Below are 22,385 nucleotides of genomic sequence, written 5' to 3'. Positions count from 1 at the left end.
CGTTCAGGGCTGACATAGAGAAGAAGGGGGAGCATCTGGCAAAAGACCGTTTGACACTTCACCCAGTTAATTCCCTGGAGAGATTATTCCCTAGGAGATGAGATGGGAGGGGAGAAATTCCTGTGACCTTAGTTAGTCCCTTCTTTTCACAGCATTTGCAAATGGCCTCCTTGAACTTGCAGGTTTGTCGGAGGTGGAACCTTCCACAGCTCGCATAGTTCTCTTGATGCTCTTTCTGCTTGCTTCTGTGCCTTTCTGTTTGGAAGACGTCTTCATCAGACTCTTCCTCACTGTCAGTCAGGGTTGCTTCACGGTGTACCGGTGTCGACCTGGGTGTTGCTTGCAATTGTGCTGCTCGTTGCAGGGTCTCTGCAGCCTTGGTGGAGGATTTGTGTGCTCTCGCTTCGTCGAGAGCGATGTGGAGCATTAGATTGGACCTGGCGAGCAGTCTTCTCTGTAGGTGAATATCTCTCACGCTGCAGATTAGTTGCTCTAGGAGCGCATCATCGAGGTCTCGGTACTCACAGTGCATCGCTGCCTTGTGCAGGGCAGCCATGTAAGCGCTGATCGGTTCACCTTCTCGCTGCAGCCGTTGTTGGAACTCGTACCTCTGGACAAATTTGGAGGGTCCGGGGTGTAGAGGGCCTTCAGCGAAGCTTGCAAGGCCTGCCACAATACTGTCTGGACCGGAGGTGGTTCCAATAGTGACTCAGCCATGTCAAAAACCTCCGGTCCACAGTGGCTCAGGAATAGCGCTCACTTCCTGTTGTCAGAGAGTCCCTGCAGATCGCTGGCCTCCAGGAAGCACTAGAACCGAGTAATGCACGACCCCCACTTCTCTCTGGCTGGGTCAAAAGGCATTGGCTGTACAAACGCAGACATCATGGTAGTCCTGCTCTGTACGGGGCTCGTCCGCCTGGCTGAATCTGTTGTTGTCAGCTCTTTCTCGGCTTGCTTCTCGTTGCCTCAATCCCACCTTTGTCGCCAATGTTATGTTGGGCGATTGAGGAGGCAGAAACAAGGTAGTGTGTGACAACAGCTCTTTAATGTAGTGTGAGACTTCAGCAAAAGTTACAGTAACACAACTCCCTTTATATACCCTGCCAGTCAGGGATCTGACCAATCACAATTGACCAATTAACATTTAAACTTCCCGCCAGAACTATATACATAACAATCTCTCTCATAGTTACTGCTATTAAGCCTGGTTTCACCCAGTCTATATATGTACTTTCGGTTTTTCTTGCCTAAGTTTAACACTTTACTTTTCTCTACATTGAATTTCATTTTGTTAGATAGGGCCCAGTGTTCAAGTCTGTCAAGATCCATTTGGATCTTGAGCCTATCTTCTAGGGTGTTAGCTATTCCTGCCAGCTTAGTATCATCTAAGTTCACCTTCTATTCCCTCATCTAAGTCATTTATGAAGAGTACTGGGCCTAAGACGGAACCTTGTGGTACCCCACTGCTTACTTACTTCCATGTAGACATAGATCCATTAAGAACTACTCATTGAGTACAGCTTGTAAGCCAGTTACGAATCCATCTGGTGGTGATACTATCTATTCCACTTTTTTCTAGCTTATGAAGAAGTAGGTTGTGGTCTACTTTGTCAAATGCCTTGCTGAAGTCTAAGTATATTATGTCCACAGTATTTTGCTGGTATATTAATTTAGTCACTATGTTGAAGAATGAAATAACTAAATTGGTTTTGATTGGCATGATCTGTTTTTAACAAACCCGTGCTGGCTGCTAGTTATTATTTTACTCGTTACTAGATGTTGGCAGATCTGTTTTTTTATTATCTTTTCCAGTATCTTCCTGAGTATTGATGTTAGGCTGATTTGTTTCCTAGGTCTGTTTTTTCCCCCTTTTTTGAAGATCAGAACCACATCAGCTCTTTTCCAATCCTCTGATAGTTCCTTGGTGTACCAGGATTTTTGAGAGATGTGGTACAGTGTGTCAGATCTCTAAGAGTGATACTGCCATTCAATTGGGAGAAGGGGGGGGCTGGATTCAATTTATTAGCATTGCCTGTGTCAATATATATTTTACATCCTATATCCTGGTGCCGAAGCGCCCTGAGATCTCCTTACATTTGAGGAATGTTTATGATGGCCATGTGGGTTGTTTCACTTTAAAGGATAACGGAGGATAGCAATGGGAATGCATACTTATCCAGTTCTCAGGGCAGCTGATAAAGAAAACATCTTCACACTTGTGTATTGGCTAAAATCTGCATTCTGGCTAAACGGAGGGGTCTCTACTGCTTTAATCCTACTTCTCTTGCCTAAGGGTATTCAGACGTTACTTTGAATCCATTACTGTCACTTCTGCTTAATAAAAGGTTCCTTTTGAAATACTCTATTTCAAGAGTCTTTACTTTCTTATGTTAGAGGAAGAGGCAATCCTTACAGAAAGCAACGTCTGCAAAATGGTCAACCCAGAGAAGCAATTTTCGCTGTACTGAGGGGATCTTGCAAACCATGTCCGAACAAAGCAGGGAACAGTGAGAAGCTGAATGCTGGGGGGAGACATCAACCATCACCCAGCCGGATGCTTGCTTCGTATACCCCATTGGAGAGGATGAGGTAATCCTGGAGGATCCTGAAAAGCCCCGCTGGTCAATTGGCATCGGGAAGAAAGATAGCTGGGATGAGAGAACTCGAGGAGTCACCCTCAGCTGCGGTAACAGAAAACCGAGGTGGAAACTGGAGCTAGAAGCCCTTGCTGACCAGGGGAAACTAACCGAAGCACTGCTGAGGGAGTATCGTCTGAAGAGCATATAACCCAATTGGTGATGGAAACCTTGGAAAAACTCACATCCGAGGGGAGCCAGAATGACAGCCAAGGAGTGCTGAAAGCAGCCTTGGGGTGAAGTTCGAAGGGGATCCACAACAATTAGGATTCTTTGTGGCACACGTGCTCACCTACATGCAAGAGTACGGGCATGATTTCCAAACCCAAAGATCCCGAGTGTGAGTCGTTACCCTAGCCCTGGAGAGACCTGCTGCCAGATGGATGATGACCCTGTATAACACCAATGCACCAGAACTGTGGGACTTCAACCATTTCATGATGGCCCTGTGATGACGGTTTGGGACCTCATGTGTCATTTGAACTGGCCAGAGGACATTCTGGTGAGCTATTTCAAGGATGGGCTGTGTCAACCATTTTGGTTTCGTGAAGACATTACACTTAGTTAAACAACAATTCTGGTGGCCAGCGCTGAAGAAAGACATAGAAGCATACATGGCGAGCTGCCCCATATGTGCTTCAGCAAAGAGGCCTCCTGGGAAACCACCTGGGCTGCTTCAAAGTGTTGCCAGGCTGGGAGCCCCATGGAAGGAAATCTCTATGGATTTTATTGTTGAATTGCCCAAAAGTGGAGGGAATACAGTCATTTGGGTGGTTACTGATTTGTTTTCTAAACAAGTGCATTTTATCCCATGTCCCAAGATCCCTTCGGCTAGAACTCTTGCAAAGTTGTTTGTCCAACATGTGTACAGATTACATGGGGCTCCAGAGTGAATAATTTCGGACAGAGGGGTCCAGTTCACCTCCCACTTTTGGAAAGAGTTCCTGGAGTTGTTAGGCTCCACCCAGGGGTTAAGCTCTACCCACCACCCTCAGACCAATGGGCTTATGAGAGAACTAACTCAGTGTTAGAACAATACCTTAGATGTTACATAAACTATCAGCAAGATAACTGGGCAGACTTGCTGCCATTTGCAGAGGTCGCCTATAATAACTCTATACATAGCAGTACTGGGTTTACCCCCTTTAAGGTAGCCTCCGGCCAAGATTTTGTGCCCATCCCGGAGTTACCTCAGGAGAACCCACAGATACCTTCTTTGGCTGAATGGATTGAACAGCTACGTGGTACTTGGTCAGTAACACGTAAGGCCCTGGATGAGGCTCACCAAGCTCATAAAGTCCAAGTTGATAAGAAAAGACTTCAGGGTTGGGATTATAAAGTAGGAGATAAGGTTTTCCTTTCCATCAAGTACTTGCAAACTACCCAAAAGTCAAAAAAACTTGGCCCCAAATATGTGGGTCCTTTTCCTATCGTCTGCATAGTTAACCCAGTTAGGGTGCAATTAGAGTTGCCCAAAACCTGAAGGATTCATCCGATGTTTCATGTCAGGCTGCTGAAACCAGAGGGTTCATCCCCTTTGGGTCCAGACCAAGAACCTCCTCCTGTCCCCGTACTCATTGAAGGGGAACAGCATTTTGAAGTCAAAGAAATATTGGATTCCAGGAAACATTGCGGTAAGATGCAGTACTTGGTGGCTTGGAAACATTTCCTGTTAGCTCAGGCTGAATGGGTAAATAAGTGAGATGTTCAGGCTCCAAAACAGCTGCAATTATTTTGTTCCAAAAATCCTGATAAATCTTAATCTTGGTGCTATAGTCATGTTCCTGGTTCTGTAATTATCTATTTTCCCTTATTCTGGTTTTCTTGTAGGAATAATGTCTCTTCTGCAGGAGGGCCGAATGTCAGCCTCCGCTTTTTCATTGCTTGCTTGCTCGGCTGCCATTGTAATGGGGGGAGGGGGGAGCTGTTTGAATGTCTGGGAGGGGAGAACTGCTTGTGTGGTCCGAGGTGCACCGAATCACCTACATGAGTAGGTGAGAAGCTGAAATCGATATAGCCAGAAATCAATACTGAGTGGGGAGAGTGTGGAAGAAATCCCCACCCCAATGGAAGCAAGAGCCCCTCAAACCACAAACTGCATTTTCTCCAAAATCCTCAGCCTGTTTCAAGTGTGGAAAGGAGGGGCACCGAACTGCAGAGTGTCATTCTCAAACACCCACCCAGAAACCAGAACACCCGCTGGGGGAGGGGAACCTTGCAAAGCCTTGCCAGAGCAGGAAGGAGGAGGAGGGAGATTGTAGATTTTCCACACACACCCTCTTTGGGGAGGAAACTCAGGCATCTCAGCAGAAGGAATCACACTCTTTGGAAGTGATCCAGATGATGAACCACTGGTAAGCAAACCAATTAAACCCTCCCCTTAAGATTATTTATCCCAAACTGGGACAGGGAGATAAATATCTCCACTTTAGTGGACTCGGGGTCCACCTGCTGCTTGATCAACCCAACCCTAGTAGGGAAAGTGGGGATTAACGTAAGAAAGCCGAAAAACCTCATTGTTTTCTGCCAACTAGATGGGTCAATAGCAGGGGAGACAGCTTCTTTTGCCACCGAACCTCTACAAATAGGCATCGGGAGCCACGAGGAAATACTTACATTTATAATGGCACCTGGCATGGAATGGCCATTAGTCTTGGGCCTTGCATGGCTGAAAAAAATGGAACCCCAAAATTAATTGGAAACAGGGCATCATAAAATTTCAGATGCATGTGACTTTTGCCGAGAATCCACATAAAGAAACTGAGGGGGCAGAACACCGAGAAACAGCCATGCCTTGTCATAAATGAGGGCATACCCATAGAATACAAGGATTTGGCTGATGTTTTTAGTGAAAAAGCCTCGGATGAGATCCCCACCACCACCGTGCCACTGACTGTGCAATAGAAATCTTACCTGGTGCTAAATCCCCTAAAGCCAAGATGTACAGCATGTCCCCAAGGGAGCTGGAAGAACTGAGAGCATTTATTGAGAAAAACCTGGCAAGGAGTTTCATCAAACCAGCCCAACCAAAAATCACAGCCCCAGTATTATTTAGAGAAAAAAAAGATGGCTCAAAACATCTCTGTGTTGATTTTAGAAATTTAAATGCAATCAGTGTGGAGAACATGTACCCCCTCCCCCTTATGAAAGGTATGCTAGCACACCTCTCTAAAAGGAAAAAAATTTCAAAGCTGATATGGCTTACTACCATATCAGAATTAAGGAGGGGGATGAGTGGAAAATGGCATTTAACATCCCACCCTTGGATGCTACCAATTCAAAGTTGGGTTACAAGGGCCCCCCGCAGTGTTTATGTCAGCCTCCGCCTTTGCTGCTTTAGCTGCCATAGTAACGGGAGGGGGAGAGATAGGTAGCATGGGGGGGGAAGCGTGTTGGAGGAAAACGAAACCGATAGTTAAGCCACCGGACTGTATCTTTGAAGCTGCCATTGGGCCAACGGTCGTGGCATTCCTGATTGATGATGCTGCCAGACATGTGCTTCCACCTGACCCTTGGGAGACCTTTGGATTGGATGATTTATGGTGGACGGTGGGAGGGGATGCTTTCTATATGCAATTTTCGCGCGTATTGCCTTAGATTCTGCTTTCCTTTGGTTGCGTTCACTTCATCTTCTAGTAAAAGTACCTTTCTCTATAAACAATGGAGTTTGGGTCATTCTTTCCTGGACTTTGAAGGAAGCACATCTGACATTAAGCAGAATCTCATCTCCAGCCATCCCGGATAAACACCGAGGGGGCTGAACCCAAGATATGTCTGACCAAGAGAGTGAAGGAGACCAGATGGGAGCTGCTGGCTCTACTATAAATTCACTTCAAGTGGAGAAGGAAGCTGCAGAATGGATGGAAAAAATTCGGCTGAGAGAGGAGCCAGAGGAAGCTAGATGGTCGAGGGGAGTAGGAAGGTTGCCGGACCTGGGGAGGACCCCCCAAGGAATAACCAGCTCCAGACCTTGTAAGGGAGATGCAGTGTGGCAGCAAGAGCAAAAGGAGAGCCTCATGATTGCTCAGGCGATGCAACTCCTCCGCGATGCTGAGGAAAGCCGGAAAAACCGTGAGTCTTATGTATTCCCTGTGGGGAAGGGAGGAGACCACCCCAGACTGGATCCAGAAGAGACAGCCTGTGGGGGAGAGGAAGAGGAAGCTGGGGAAGAAACATCTCAGGTTTCTGGAGCTCAAGCGAGGGATGCAGCAGCCCAGGGACCCCCAGCCTTGCAGGCCCCACCCCGCAGGTGTAAAAAACCAAAAATTCCCTCCCCTAACCGGAAAATATGATGGGAACCCAAAGACCTTGGGGCTTTTCTTGACCCAAGTATGGAACCACATGCAGGACTGGGGGGGAGGATTACTTATCAGATGCAGCACAAGTGAGATGCGTCATGAATGTCTTAGAGGGAGTAGCAGCTGAATGGATGGTGGTCCTCCACAATAATAACTCTCCCTTGCTGAGGAATTACAACCTGTTCATGGGGGCTCTTAGGAGGCGGTTTGAAGACCACCTAGCTGAGTGGAAAGCGAGACTCAGAATGAAGGGTATCCAGCAAGGCCGGAGATCGGTGGCAGAATACACCCAAGAATTTCGCAAACTGGCACCCTACATGACAAGGTGGTCAGAAGCGGCCCTACTGGAGAGTTACAAGGACTGACTGAATGAAGGCATATACAAAGACTGTAGAGCACGGGGGGGTCCCCGAAGACTTGCAGAGTTGGTACGTAGTAGCTGAGGATGTGGAAATTGAGCTGGCCCAAAGCTGACTCCAAGGGGGCCGTGCAGGGGACCCGTCATCCCCCTTCTACCGCAAAGGAGCGCCAAAGACGGGCGTGGAGAGAGTGGAATTCAAACCAAAAGCGAAGCCCTTCACGTATTTCAAATGTGGAAAGGAAGGCCATTGGGCTGCCGAATGTTTCTCCAAGCTAGTGCCAAAATCTACTGGCTCGGGACCAAAGAAGGCTGACAAAGCACCCACAAAAGCTCGCCAAACCTCCCTGAAAGGAGAAGTCGTTGAGTTCGCTCCCCGAAACCAGGGTGAGTTGGGAACTCCGACCACTGCGGACGACAGCGGGACAGACTCCGACTCCGACTCCGATGATCTGGTGAGTCACACTGAGGGCCCCATGCTCATCCCCATAGAAATAAGGGTGCCATCCACAGGGGCACATGTGCAGATGTTAGCCCTATTAGACTCTGGGTGCACCAGGTGCATAATCAGCCCAAAAGTGGTGGAGAAAATGGGCTTGAGGCTAAAAACATTAAAAAGGCCCATTGCGTTCTGTCAGTTGGACGGATCAATTGCAGGAGGGGGCCCAGCCAGCTTTGTGACTGAACTCATTGAAATGCAATTGGGGGGTCACGTAGAGACTCTCAGGTTTATTGTGGCCCCTGGCATGGAACGACCCCTCATACTTGGACTGCCCTGGCTCCGTAGATGGAACCCACGGGTTAACTGGAAAACGGGGGTTTTGTGCATTCGCACCAGAAAACCGAGACTAGAGAGGGAAGAACCCCCCCTGGAGGACGAAGTAGAACATGAAAGGGCGAAAGTGGCAATAGGCCACATCGAAGGGGAGGAAAAGATTCCAAAGGAGTATTGGGATCTCCGAGAAGTTTTTAGTGAAAAGGCCTCGGATGTGCTACCCCCCCACAGAGCTACAGACTGTACCATTGAAATACTCCCCGGGGTGAAGCTCCTAAGCCAAAGATCTACCCCATGACCCCTTGAGAACTAGGAATTGCGAAACTTCATTGATAAAAACCTAGAACGGGGTTTTATCCAACCAGCCAGACCAAGGGTGGTGGCACCTGTAATATTCCGAGAAAAGAAAGATCGCTCCTTTCGTTTGGTAGTTGATTATAGGAATCTCAACGCTATTTGCATGGAAAACATTTACCCCCTACCGCTCATGAAGGACATGCTAGCACATTTAGGAAAGGGGAAAATTTTCACCAAACTGGACTTACAAGAGGCATACTACAGAGTGAGAATTAAGGAGGGGGATGAATGGAAAACTGCGTTTAACTGCCCACTGGGATGTTTCCAGTTTCGAGTGCTCCCTTTTGGACTACAAGGAGCCCCTGCTGTGTTCATGCAATTGATTAACGAAGTACTGCATGAGCACCTGTATAAGGGGGTGCTGGTTTACTTGGATGACATTCTTATCTACTCTGAGAGCATGGACGACCATGTGAAGTTGGTGCAAACTGTCCTGAAAAAACTCAGGGCTGCTGAACTATATGCCAAGCTCTTTAAATGCGAGTTCCACCAAAGCAAAATTGACTATCTTGGATATCGCATATCGCATGAGGGAATAGAGATGGACCCTGGAAAAGTTCTGGGCAGTATTGGAATGGGCCGCGCCACGCACCCGCAAACAACTACAAAGTTTCCTCGGATTTACTAACTTCTATAGACAGTTTATCCCCTCGTTCACCAAAATTGCGCTGCCAATAACAAATCTTCTGAAAACAAAAGGTGAAGTAAAACCAAAGCCCTCACGAGCCCTTGAATGGACTATGGACTGTCAGGTGGCATTCGAAAAGTTGAAACGGTTGTTTGCTGCTGAACCAGTCCTCAAACATCCAGACATGGAAGAGCCTTTTGTAGTAGAGGCTGACGCAAGCGACGTAGCAGTAGGAGCAGTACTTCTGCAGAAGAATGCAGAAGGGAAATTACAACCCTGTGCCTATACGTCCCGCAAATTGTCAGAGACCGAAAGGAGATGGACCATATGGGAGAAGGAAGCTTTTGCAGTGCGATGGGCATTGTTAATGTGGAGACAATTTCTTGAAGGAGCTAAGCATCCTTTTGAAGTTTGGACTGACCATAAAAACTTGGAGGCTTTGAAAACACCGCGTAAGCTGTCACCAAAGCAAGCTCGCTGGGCTCAACACTTCAACCGTTTTAATTTCACTTTACGCTACCTTCCTGGTGGAAAGAACTTCATGGCGGATGCACTTTCCAGATTGCCTCAATACAACAGTACCAAGGAGGAAGTGGTTCGGCCTATCATACTTGTGACACAACTAGCAGTGCCAGTAACTACCAGAGCACAGACAAGGGCTGATCCAGCCCTCTCAGGTGATTTGCTTCAGAAACTACAAGAAGCTCTAAAGACTGACGAGTGGTTTCAAACCCGCTCGAATGAATCTACACTCCATGATAGTCCATCATGGAGTGTAGATTCATTCGAGCGGGTTTGAAACCACTCGTCAGTCTTTAGATCCCCAATTTGGATTGGGGCCAAATTGTATGTTCCGGCCAGTTTAAGAGTAGCTGTGTTGCAGCACACTCATGACGCCAAGATGGGGGGCACTTTGGATTTGTTAAAACTCTACATCTCATTAAAAGACAATTCTGGTGGCCTGGACTCAAAAAGGACATAGAGGCATATGTAGCTAGCTGTCCGGTGTGTGCCTCAGCTAAGAGACCTCCGGGGAAGCCACCTGGTTTACTTCAGAGTGTGGCAAGGCCAAATGCTCCTTGGAAAGAGATATCCATGGATTTTATTGTAGACCTGTCAGAGAGTGGGGGGTGCACAGTCATTTGGGCAGTAACGGATTTGTTTTCCAAACAAGTGCATTTTATCCCTTGTTCTAAAATCCCTTCAGCTAAAACCCTTGCAAAATTGTTTATTCAACATGTTTATCGATTACATGGGGCTCCAAAACGTATAATCTCAGACAGGGGTGTGCAATTTACCTCCAACTTTTGGAAGGAGTTTTTAGGGTTAATAGGCTCCGCCCAGGGGTTAAGCTCTGCTCACTACCCCCAGACAAATGAGGCTTGTGAGAGAACCAATGCCATGTTAGAACAGTACCTAAGATGTTACATAAATTACCAGCAAGATAACTGGGTGGACTTATTGCCATTTGCAGAGGTGGCATATAATAACTCCATACATAGGCAGCACCGGTTTCACTCCATTTAAGGTGGCCTCTGGCCAAGAGTTTGTGCCAATCCCAGAGCTACCACAGGATAACCCACAGAACCCCTCTTTAATTGAGTGGATCGAACAGCTACGGGGTACCTGGGCAGTAACTCGAAAAGCTTTAGATGACACACACCGAGCACATAAAGCTCAAGCTGACAAAAAGAGGTGCCCGGCACACGTTTACAAAGTGGGCGATATGGTTTATCTTTCCACCAAATATTTACAGACCTCCCAGAAATCAAAAAAGCTCAGACCAAAGTATGAGGGGCCTTTCCCAATCACTAGACTCATCAACCCAGTCATAGTTGAATTGGAATTGCCAAAAAATTTGAGATGAATCCACCCTGTGTTTCATGTTAGCTTACTGAAACCGGAACATTCGTCCCCTTTGCATCCGAACCAGGACTCTCCTCCGGTCCCCATACTGATGGAAAGGGAACAACATTTTGAAGTTAAGGAAATCTTGGATTCTAGGAAGCATCATGGTCATAATTGTGCATGCCCAAGATGGCAACAGTTTGCTGAGATCGCAGCCTGAGGATGGGAGTTGACCTACCATTTGGGGCCTTTTGGGGGTCGTTGTGAAGATCTGCGACCCCAGGCCCGGTTAGGAGAACTCTCTGCTTGCACGGAGAGGGTTTACTCCCCTCCGGATATTGAGGCTGGGGGCAGAGAGTAAGCATCGGGCGATGTCAGGAGCAGCGGACTGCGTCAGCTGGGCAACAGCAGCGTTTCCCTTCAGCTGGAGCCCATCTAGGCATCGGAACGGCATGGCGGCGTTTTTGCCGGGGGCGCTTGCTGCACGGCAACTTCCCAGGCCTGAGGGGTTTGCCCGGAGTGCTGTGGGAGTTGCTGGTTTCCCAGAAGATCTCTGGGATGCTGCCAGACTCCTGTGTGTAACGGCGGCGATGGCGGCGGCGACGGCACGACGATGGCAGCTGCGATGGTGGTCCAGAGGGCGCTGGTGGGGAGGGGGGGCAATGTGGGGGGGCAATGAGGCCAGGAGACCGTCCGCCTTTTTGGGTTGGGCGAGGACCTGGAGTGAGATTTCTTTTTAGACCTTGGGAGGCCTCCATTTGGTTATGTGGGGGCTGGGGGGCTAGAGACAACTGCCCCTATTTCTTTCCAGTGCTTTCTCTACTGGGACTGTGCCCACCTAGGACCGGCTGCTAGCCTACTGATTCACTTGACGCCAAGCTCATTTCCATCTGAACTTTCCCTAACTGTGGGGAGGACTATGGGGGCTGGTACATGTCTCCATCCTGTCAGCTGATGGGGCTGGGCATCAGTTTAATCACCGTGAGAGGGTGGCCCTGGTGTCGGGGGCCCTGGGGGCTGAATTGGGATGACATCAAATCTTTTTGCACTTTGCCAGCAGAGGGGACTTGACCATCGGACCAACCGCCGTGAGAGGGCGGTTTTGGACCTGAGCCCCGGGTGCTGTGCTGTCTGCATTGGTTCATCGCTGCCATCTCACCACAAGAGGGGGCTGACCAGCTGACCGAACCACCGTGAGAGGGTGGTTGGATCTACCCCCTCCCCTTGGATTGTGGTCGACCTGGAACTTGACTTTGTCCTCTGTTGTGAGGGGACAGTGGACCTGGTCTTGTGAAAATGTTTGAGTGTCAGGTATGCTTCCTTCAAAATTCAGGAAAGAAAGACCCAAACTCCATAATTTTATAGAGATTTGTACTTTTACTGAATATGAAATGTTCGCAACCCAGGTAAAGGTGGAAGTGAGCAAAACGCGTGAAATAGCAACTAGATAGCATCCCCCCCGGCCTGTGTTCATCATCCATCATCCAATCCACAGGTCTTCCAAAGGTCAGGTGGAATCACATCTGGCAACGTCATCCATCAGGAATGTGTGACGGTTGGTCTAACGGCTCCTTTGGAGAATAAGTTTCATTTCTTGGAAAGACACCTCCTGCGCTCTTCCCTCCCCTCGGCCCCCTGACTAGTTCCCCCCCTCCGTTTCTTATGGCAGCTGAAGCAGTGAAAGCGGAGGCTGACATTGAGACTCCCATTTCCATGTTTCTCCCCTGGACCTTTTATATGGACCCCTAGGATATGGTCACTCCCATCCGCTGTGGTCAAGATGTATTCAGCAGCAGAGCTTCTTGGTCTGCGAGACTCCCCCCTCTCACAGGCTTGGCCCTCCACTCTATCAAGGGCCTACCTCGATGACGGGTTTTGGAACCCCGAGAGGTGGCATGCCACAAAGAGGGGGCTGCGGGGTTTTTTAAAATTGTCTTTTTGTAATCTTTTAAGGGGCTTGGGGCAGGGGGTGGGGAGGGAAGGGTATAGGTCAGGCTCAACACAGGGGCATGGAACAGAAGGCGGGGAGCGGGGTGTGGAGGAGCTCAGTGCTCTCCTGGTGAAGTGGGGCCATGGGATGCAGGTGGGCCTGCTGATCACATACCTGGCTCCCTGACACATGACAGCGGCCCTGCCCGAGCTTCTCAACGTTATTGCCGGGGTGGCAGTTGATACCCCCAGACTTTTGGTCATGGGGGATTTCAACCTGCCGTCTGCCGGTGAGGCGTCTGGGATGGCTCGGGAGTTTATGGCTTCCATGACAGCCATGGACCTGACACAACTAATTCTTGGCCCTACTCATGCGGGAGGACACACTCTGGACTTGGTTTTTGTCTCTGGTTAGTGGTTGAGTGGCCTGGATATAGGGGATATAGTTATTGAACCCCTGTCATGGTCGGACCATTCTCTCCTGAGGCTGGACTTTTTGACTGCTGCTCCCCACCGCAGGGAGGCGGAACCGACCAGGTGGTTCCGTCCCAGGCGCCTGATGGATCCTGATAGGTTCCAGAGGGAGCTTGGGCCAGTTCCTGAAACTCTGGCTCAGGACTCGGCTGAAGACCTGGTGGCCGCCTGGGATAGGACGGCCGCCGGTGCTCTGGATCAAGTCGTGCCTTTGCGGCCTCTGACCTGGCGCCAAACCTGCCTGGCCCCTTGGTTCTCCGAGGAGCTGAGGGAGATGAAGTGCCAGAAAAGACACCTAGAGAGTGGTTGGAGGGCTAGTCGCTCCAAATCTGACCGAACACTAATTAGGTCTCATATTAAGACCTATTTAGTGGCAATAAAAGCGGCAAAGTGTAATTACTTTTCTGCTCTTATTGCATTGGCAGATAACCGCCCAGCCGCCTTGTTTAGGGTGACTCGCTCCCTCCTACATCAGGGAGCGCGGGAGGACCCCTTGCAAGGGCAGGCTGAGGATTTTGCACAGTATCTGCATGATAAAATTGCTCAGATTCAGGAAGGCTTGGACTCTGACTGGGTAGATCCTGATGAGGTGACTGAGGCCGGTCTTGAGAATGTTATCTGGGACGAGTTCAACCCTGTGACTCCTGAGGACGTGGACAGGATCCTGGGGAGGTTAAATGCAGCCACATGTTTATTGGACCCGTGTCCCTCCTGGCTGGTACTGGCCACCTGGGAGGTAACACGAGGCTGGCTCCAGAGGATTATAAATGCTTCTTTGAGAGAGGGTTTCTTGCCTCCCGCCTTGAAAGAGGCGGTGGTGAGGCCCCTCCTCAAGAAGCCTTCTCTGGCAAACTACCATCCGGTCTCCAACCTTCGCTTTATTGCGAAGGTTGTTGAGAGTGTGGTTGCGCGACAGCTCCCACGTACCTGAATGAAACTGTCTATCTAGATCCGTGCCAGTCCGGCTTCAGGCCTGGGTACAGCACAGAGACGGCATTGGTCGCATTGGTGTATGATCTCTGGAGGGCCTGGGACAGGGGTTGTTCCTCTGTTCTGGTCCTGTTAGACCTCTCAGTGGCTTTTGATACCATCAACTGTGGTCTGGCTTCTGGTTTGTGGTCATGCCTCATCATCGGTGTGGGTTTGGGTTTGCTTTTTGCGTGGATGTGTGGTGGTGATATCCTGTGTGGTTTTCGTGATTGTGGGTCTGGTGTCATTATTTGTGTTAGGGACTCATCTGTCAATAAGGGCAGGTTTCAAAATGGTTGGTAGGCGGGAGGTATCATCTCGTTTATGTGGGCATTTTTCTATATCGATGGCTTCTCTGATTATTCTGTTGTTAAAGTGTTCAGTTTTGGTGATAGTTCTGGTCTTTTTAAAGTCAATTTCATGTCCTGTGGCTTTAAGGTGTTGGACCAGGGAAGAAGTTAGTTCCTCTTTTCTGACTGAGTTCTTGGGTTCTTCAATGCGTGCACTTATCCTTCTGTTGGTTTGTCCGATGTAAGTGGTGGGGCAGGCGGTGCATGGGATTTCATATACTCCTTGATTTTCTAACTCAATTTTGTCTTTGGGGTTTCTTAGGATGGTGGATATTTTTCAGTTTGTGCAGAATGCTGTCTTGATGTTGTGTTTGTGGAAGATCTTGCTGATTCTCTCTGTGGTGCCTTTTATGTATGGGAGGAGGGCTTTGCCATTTTCTTGTTCTCTGTCTTGGATTTTAGTGGGGGTTTCTTTTTGGATTAGGTTAGTAATCTTATTTCTTTGGAATCTGTTGGATGTTAGTACGTTAGTGAGAGTGTGTAGTTCAGTTTTTAGGTGTTCGTCAGCTAAGTGTTTTGTTCTGGAGATGAGTGTCTTGGCTATGGAGTTGATCTGTGCTGGGTGGTGGTGTGAGAGTGCGTGCAGTTAGCGGTTTGTGTGTGTTTTCTTCTGGTAGATGGTGTGTCCTAGGGAGCCATTGGATTTCTTGTAGACTAAGACATCCAGGAAGGGAAGTTGGTTGTTAGCTTCTGTTTCCATGGTGAACTTTATTTTGGGGTGTAGGCTGTTGAGGTGTGTGAGGAAGTTGTCCAGTTTTTCTTTCCTGTGTGGCCAGATTACAAAGGTGTCGTCTACATATCTGAGCCAGAGTTTGGGTTTGTGAGCCGATTTTTCAAGGGCTTGGGTTTCAAAATCTTCCATGTAGAGGTTTGCGATGACAGGTGAGAGGGGTGATCCCATGGGTGCTCCTTCTATTAGTTTGTATTTTTGTCCTTTATAGATGAAATATGTGTTGGATAGGCAGTGGTTGGTCAGATCTAGGATGTGCTTGGGGGGGTTATATTTGTTTTGGATAGCTGTCAAGGCTTCTTTGATTGGTACTTGGGTGAAGAGGGATATGACATCGAAGCTCACGAGTAGGTCACTGGGCTGTAAGTTTTGTTTCTTTATGATCTCTATGAACTGGAATGAGTTTTTTACATGTGAGGTGATGGATTCTGCATAGGGCTGTAGTTGTTTGGCAAGAAATTTGGCTAGGTTTTGTAGAGATGAGCCTATGGAGCTGACTATGAGTCAAGTGGGATTTCTTCTTTGTGTATCTTGGGGAGACCATAGAGCTTAGGACATCTGGATGATTTCTCTCTGAGAATGATTCTTTGCTGGATCTCTTCGCTGATTAATTAATTAATTAATTCATTAATTAACCACAAGAACTAAATGTCTGGCTGATGAAGCACATTTACAAACAGAATTATATACATTAACTAACATACTGACATCAAATGGTTCTGTAGAAATAAAATCATCAGTATGATCCAGCATGTAACACCCAGACAGAAGAGAAATCAACAAGAGGAACAAAACAATGGGAAAGCCATCTTGCCCTATATAAAAGGAACAACGGATAAAATTAGCAAAATACTACATAGACACAACATCAAAACCATATTTTGCACAGATAGAAAGATATCGTCTATTCTGAGAAACCCTAAAGACAAAATAGAATTAGAAGATCAAGGCATATACAAAATCTGGTGTGCTTCCTACCCCTCAACATATATTGGACAGACCAACAGAAGAATGAGTGTGTGCATCGAGGAACATAAAAATTCAGTACAAAAGAAAGAACACACATCATCATTAGTACAACACATAAATGCCACAGGACATAATATTAATTTTAATAACACAAAAACAGTTGCAAAAATAGAACATCTCAATGGCAGAATAATCAGAGAGGCCATTGAAATAGAGAAAAGACCATATCGTATGAATAAACGTGATGACACTTTCCGTCTGCCTACTATTTGGAAACCTGCTCTCATAGACAGACGAATCTTAACACAAAATATAAACCATAGATCAAAGGTTCATCAAAATGCCTGTGTTGCCACCAGTTCCAGCATAACTTACCCATTGACCCACAACCAAGCAACAGCGCTTCCACCCAATCAAAATACAGCTACGTCATCAGCCAATCAGAATACAACAACACTGTTGACCAATCAGAATACACCTTTGCCTCTTTTCATAGAAAAACTTCAGTTACGATCACACAGTTTGCCCATAAGCACCAAACCGAGAACATCAGCCAGAAGATGACGAACGTGATTTCGTCGAAACGTTGCTACTACCCTTTTAAGGATATGTTTACAATTACACGGGAAGAAACCCAAGATATTAACACACACACACACACACACATATGTTTTTCCTCTAGCCAGGTTTCTCCTACATAACCAAGGTTTTTCTGCAGCCCTAGCTCAGTAGAATCACATTCACTCGATTCTGGGCTTTTTTCTTTTCTGGCAGCCAGCAAGTTTTTCCTGCCAGGTGGGAGACTTATATAGATCTATTTCCAGCTCGTTTGCTTTCATCAGTAAGCCACACCCACATCTTATATATCCTCCCTGTAAAGGTATAGTATCTATTAAAGGTATATATTCTTTTTTTCGTAGGTCTATATGTGCATTACTGTTCTAGCCAGGGTTTTTCCTACGTAAATCAAGATGTTTGTATAGCCATAGTTAAGTGACATCCCAAATCACTATTTTCTAGGCTTTATCAGACATTTAAGCAGCATTATGCTGTCTGCTGTCCCTTAAATCTTGCAGCAGACAGCATAATGCTGCTTCAATGAGTGCACGCATTGAAGAACACAAGAACTCAGTTAGAAAAGAGGAACCAACTTCTTCCCTGGTCCAACACCTCAAAGCCACAGGACATGATATTGACTTTAAAAAGACCAGAACTATTGCCAAAACTGAACATTTTAACAACAGAATAATCAGAGAAGCCATTGAGATAGAAAAACGTCCACACAGCATGAATAAACGAGATGATACCTCCCACCTGCCAGCCATTTGGAAACCCGCCCTTATTGACAAACGAGTCCCTAACACAAAGAATGACACCAGACCCACACTCACGAGAGCCACACAGGATGTAACCACCACACATCCATGCAGAAAGCAGACTCAAACCCACACTGATGATCAGGCACGACCACGGACCAGAAGCCAGACCACAGCTGCATCATTAGCCACTTTAAACCCCTCCAATCCATACATGAAGCAGACTGACACCCAACATGAAGAGATGGCACAGCCACGAACATGAAGCCAAACAACAGCAACACAGCTCACCAGCTCAAATCCCCCTGCTACTCAGACTAACCCGAGCACAACCAAGCCCCCACCTAAACTGAACACACACCCAGCCAATCAGAGCACAGCCAACCCCCCATCCAATCAGAGCATAGCCAAACCCCCAACCAATCAGAACACAGCCAAGCTCCCACCCAATCAGTTCACACCCCCACTGGCAGTTAAAAGGAAGAAACAGCTGCGATCACACACATTGCTCCTAGCAGCATGAAGCCGAGAACACCAGCCTGAAGATGATGAATGAGACTTCATCGAAATGTTGCCAAGACACCTCCAATTTTACGCGGGAGAAAACCCGAATAACCAAAGACCTACATACAAACACCCTCTATACCCCCTATATATATATATATAGTGAGAGAGAGAGAGAGAGAGAGGGAGCGCCAAGCTGCATTTGAAAAACTTAAACGGCTGTTCTCAGCAGAACCAATTCTAAAATACCAGGATACGGAGAAACCATTCATCATACAAGCAGATGCCAGCGATGTGGTAATAGGAGCGGTCCTGCTTCAGAAAAATGAGCAAAACCAACTACAATCATGTGCTTACACATCCAAAAAGTTGAATGAGACTGAGCAAAGGTGGGCCATTAGGGAGAAAGAAGCTTATGCAGTTCGTTGGGCACTTTCAACCTGGAGGCACTTCCTAGAGGGGAGTAAGATCCCTTTTGAAGTCTGGACTTATCATAAAAATTTAGAAGCTCTAATGACCCCAAGGAAACTCTCCCCAAAACAAATATGATGGGCTCAGTACTGTGTTTCCCGAAAATAATACACTGTTTTATATTTTTTTGAACCCCGAAAAAAGCGCTTGGCCTTATTTTTGGGGAGGTCTTATTATTTTGAGGCACGTGGAGCAAGATAGGGCTCCTCTTGCTATCTTACCTGATTTCCAGCTCTGCGTTTAAATATTTTTGGGGAGGGCTTATTTTCGGGGGGAGGCTTATTTTAGTGCATGCGCTCAAAAGCCCAATTGGGCTTATTATCAGGGTACTTTAAAGAGAATTTAGCTAGGGTTGGGGGAAAGTTGTATGTTCCAGCCAGCCAAAGACTATGTTAATGACAAGATGCCACGACTCCAAATTAGCTGGACATTTTGGTTTTGTGAAAACTTTACACCTAATTAAAAGACAATTTTGGTGGCCATCACTAAAAAAGGACGTAGAAAGCTATGTAGCTAGCTGCCCCATTTGTGCAGCAGCAAAAAGACATCAGGGGAAAACCCCAGGACTCTTACAGAAAGTAGCCGAACCTTCAGCACCATGGAGAGAGATTGCTATAGATTTTATTGTAGAACTGCCAGAAAGTGTGGGAAATACTGTTATTTGGGTCGTGACAGACCTGTTTTCAAAACAGGCACATTTTATACCTTGCCACGGTGGCAGTAGATACACCCAGGCTTTTAGTCATGGGTGATTTCAACTTGCCATCTGTCGGTGAAACGTCTGAGGTGGCTCGGGAGTTCATAGCTTCCATGACGGCCATGGACCTGACCCAGTTAGTTCATGGCCCTACTCACAGGGGAGGTCACACTCTGGATCTGATTTTTGTCTCTGGCCAGTGGTTGAGTGGTCTTGTTATAGGGGATATAGACATGGAACCCTTGTCATGGACTGACCACTCACTCCTTCGCCTAGATCTTCGAACCGCGACCCCTCGCCGCAGGGAGGCGGATCCAATTAGATGGATCCGCCCCAGGCGCCTGATGGATCCTGATAGGTTCCAGACGGAGCTTGGGCCATTTCCTGAGGATCTAGCACATGACTCGGCCGAGGACCTGGTAGCCGCCTGGGATCGGGCGGCTGGTGGGGCCTTGGACCGAGTTGTGCCTTTGCGGCCTCTGACCCGATGCCGATCCCGGGTGGCTCCTTGGTTTACTGAGGAGCTGAGGGAAATGAAGCGCCGGAAAAGACGCCTGGAGAGCGGTTGGAGGGCCAGTCTCGCTGAATCTGATCGAACACTGGTAAGGTCGCATATTAAGACCTACCTAGTGGCGATAAAGACGGCAAAGTCTAACTACTTTTCCGCCTCTATTGCGTCATCAGGGAATCGTCCGGCCGCCCTGTTTAGGGTGACCCGCGCCCTGCTCCATCTGGGAGTGCGGGAGGATCCCTTAGAAGGCAGGGCGGAGGATTTCGGACAATACCTGTATGACAAAATCGCTCAGATCCGGGGGGATTTGGACTCTGACTGGGTAGATCAGGGCAGGGTGACGAGGAACAGTCTTGAGAATGTTATCTGGGAGGAGTTTGATGCTGTGACTCCCGATGATGTGGACAGGATTTTGGGGAGACTTAGTGCGGCCACATGTTTACTGGACCCGTGTCCCTCCTGGTTGGTACTGGCTTCCCGGGAGGTTACACGAGGCTGGCTCCAGGGCGTTATTAATGCTTCCTTGAGTGAGGGTCACTTCCCCGCTGCCCTGAAAGAGGCGGTGGTGAGGCCTCTCCTCAAGAAGCCGTCCCTGGACCCAGCAATATTGGCTAACTATCGTCCTGTCTCCAACCTTCGCTTCATTGCGAAGGTTGTTGAGAGTGTGGTCGCGCAACAGTTTCCACAATTCCTGGAGGAAACATCCTATCTGGATCCGTTCCAGTCAGGTTTCAGGTCTGGGCACAGCACGGAAACGGCATTGGTCGCGCTGGTTGATGATCTCTGGAGGGCTCGGGACAGGGGTTATTCCTCTGTTCTGGTCCTATTAGATCTCTCAGCGGCTTTTGATACCATCGACCATGGTATCATGCTGCACCGGCTGGAAGAGTTGGGGGTGGGAGGCACCGTGTTACGGTGGTTCTCCTCCTTTCTCTCCGACCGGTCGCAGTTTGTGTTGGCAGGGGGGCAGAGGTCGACCTCGAGGCCTCTCATTTGTGGAGTGCCGCAGGGATCGGTCCTCTCGCCCCTTCTGTTCAACATTTATGTGAAGCCGCTGGGCGAGATCATCCGTGGCTTTGGGGTGAGATACCACCAGTACGCTGATGACACCCAGCTGTACATCTCCACCCCAGGCCACCCCAACGATGCCCTTGAAGTGATGTCCCAGTGCCTGGAGGCTGTGCGGATCTGGATGGGGAGGAACAGGCTCAGGCTCAACCCTTCCAAGACTGAGTGGCTGTGGCTCCCGGCATCCCGATATAGTCAGTTGACTCCATCACTGACTATTGGGGGCGAGTCTTTGGCCCCCACTGAAAGGGCTCGCAATCTGGGAGTCCTCCTGGATAGGCAGCTGTCTTTGGAGGAACATCTGACGGCTGTTACCAGGGGGACCTTTTATCAGGTTCGCCTGATTCGCCAGTTGCGGCCCTTTCTTGATCGGGATTCCCTGTGCACAGTCACTCATGCCCTCGTCACCTCTCGCCTTGACTACTGTAACGCTCTCTACATGGGGCTCCCCTTGAAGAGCACCCGGAGGCTCCAGCTGGTCCAGAATGCAGCAGCGCGGGTAGTGATGGGAGCAACATGGCGCTCCCATGTAACACCACTCCTGCGCGAGCTGCACTGGCTCCCGGTGGTCTTCCGGGTGCGCTTCAAGGTGTTGGTTATCACCTTTAAAGCGCTCCATGGCATAGGGCCTAGCTATCTCCGAGACCGCCTACTGCTACCGATGACCTCCCATCGACCCGTGCGCTCCCACAGAGAGGGCCTCCTCAGGGTGCCATCAGCCAAACAATGCAGGCTGGTGGCCCCCAGGGGGAGGGCTTTCTCTGTGGGGGCTCCCACCCTCTGGAATCAGTTGCCCCCGGAGATAAGAAGAATCCAGGACCTCAATGCCTTCCGTCGTTCCCTGAAAACCTATCTTTTCCAGCAAGCCGGGTTGGCTTAAGAAGAAATTTTAAAACTTTTAAATCCTTTTAATTAGTCTGTGATTTTTAATTTTTTGGGCCAAATTTTATATATATTTTTAAATGTTTTAATATTTGTATTCTATGTTTTTTATCTTGGCTGTACACCGCCCTGAGTCCTCAGGGAGAAGGGCGGTATATAAATTCGAAATTAAATTAAATTAAATTAAACTGCTAAAAGTTTAGCCAAATTATTCCTAATACACATTTATCGGCTTCATGGAGCTCCACAAAGGATCATCTCCGACAGAGGGGTTCAATTCACCTCCAAATTTTGGAGGGCATTTTTGAGCTTACTTGGCACTGCCCAGGGGTTGAGCTCATCACATCACACATGTGCTAACAGAAATTATGAGAGAGTGAACTTGGTGCTAGAACAATATTTAAGATGTTTTATTAATTTTCAACAGAATAACTGGACCAAATTTTTACCTTTTCCTGAAGTTGCATTTAATAACTCTGTACATTCGAGTACTTTTTACCCCTTTTAGAGTAGCAACAGGCCAGGATTTCAGCCCTATGCCTGATTTACCCACAGAAGAACCTACCATCCCCTCACTTAAGGAGTGGATGGACACTTTACAAAACACATGGCCAG

The 22,385-nt window shown here is 48.0% G+C and overlaps 1 protein-coding gene across 1 annotated transcript in view; it reads right to left on the bottom strand.

Moving 5' to 3' along the window:
* Nucleotides 1–22,385, bottom strand: part of MFAP5 (microfibril associated protein 5) — a 119,115-nt gene that overhangs the window by 3,560 nt on the left and 93,170 nt on the right. Inside the window, exon 7 of the mRNA XM_087888447.1 lies at nt 5,253–5,304. Coding sequence (XP_087744573.1) covers nt 5,253–5,304 — 52 coding nt within the window. The remainder of the gene's footprint in view (nt 1–5,252; nt 5,305–22,385) is intronic.

Source organism: Pantherophis guttatus, chromosome 2 (genome assembly GCF_059756535.1).
Source record: "Pantherophis guttatus breed Tessera chromosome 2, ASM5975653v1, whole genome shotgun sequence".
Classification (NCBI taxonomy): domain Eukaryota; kingdom Metazoa; phylum Chordata; class Lepidosauria; order Squamata; family Colubridae; genus Pantherophis; species Pantherophis guttatus.
The sequence above is the reverse complement of the archived record's forward strand: the minus strand, read 5'-3'. Positions and strand labels throughout refer to the sequence as shown.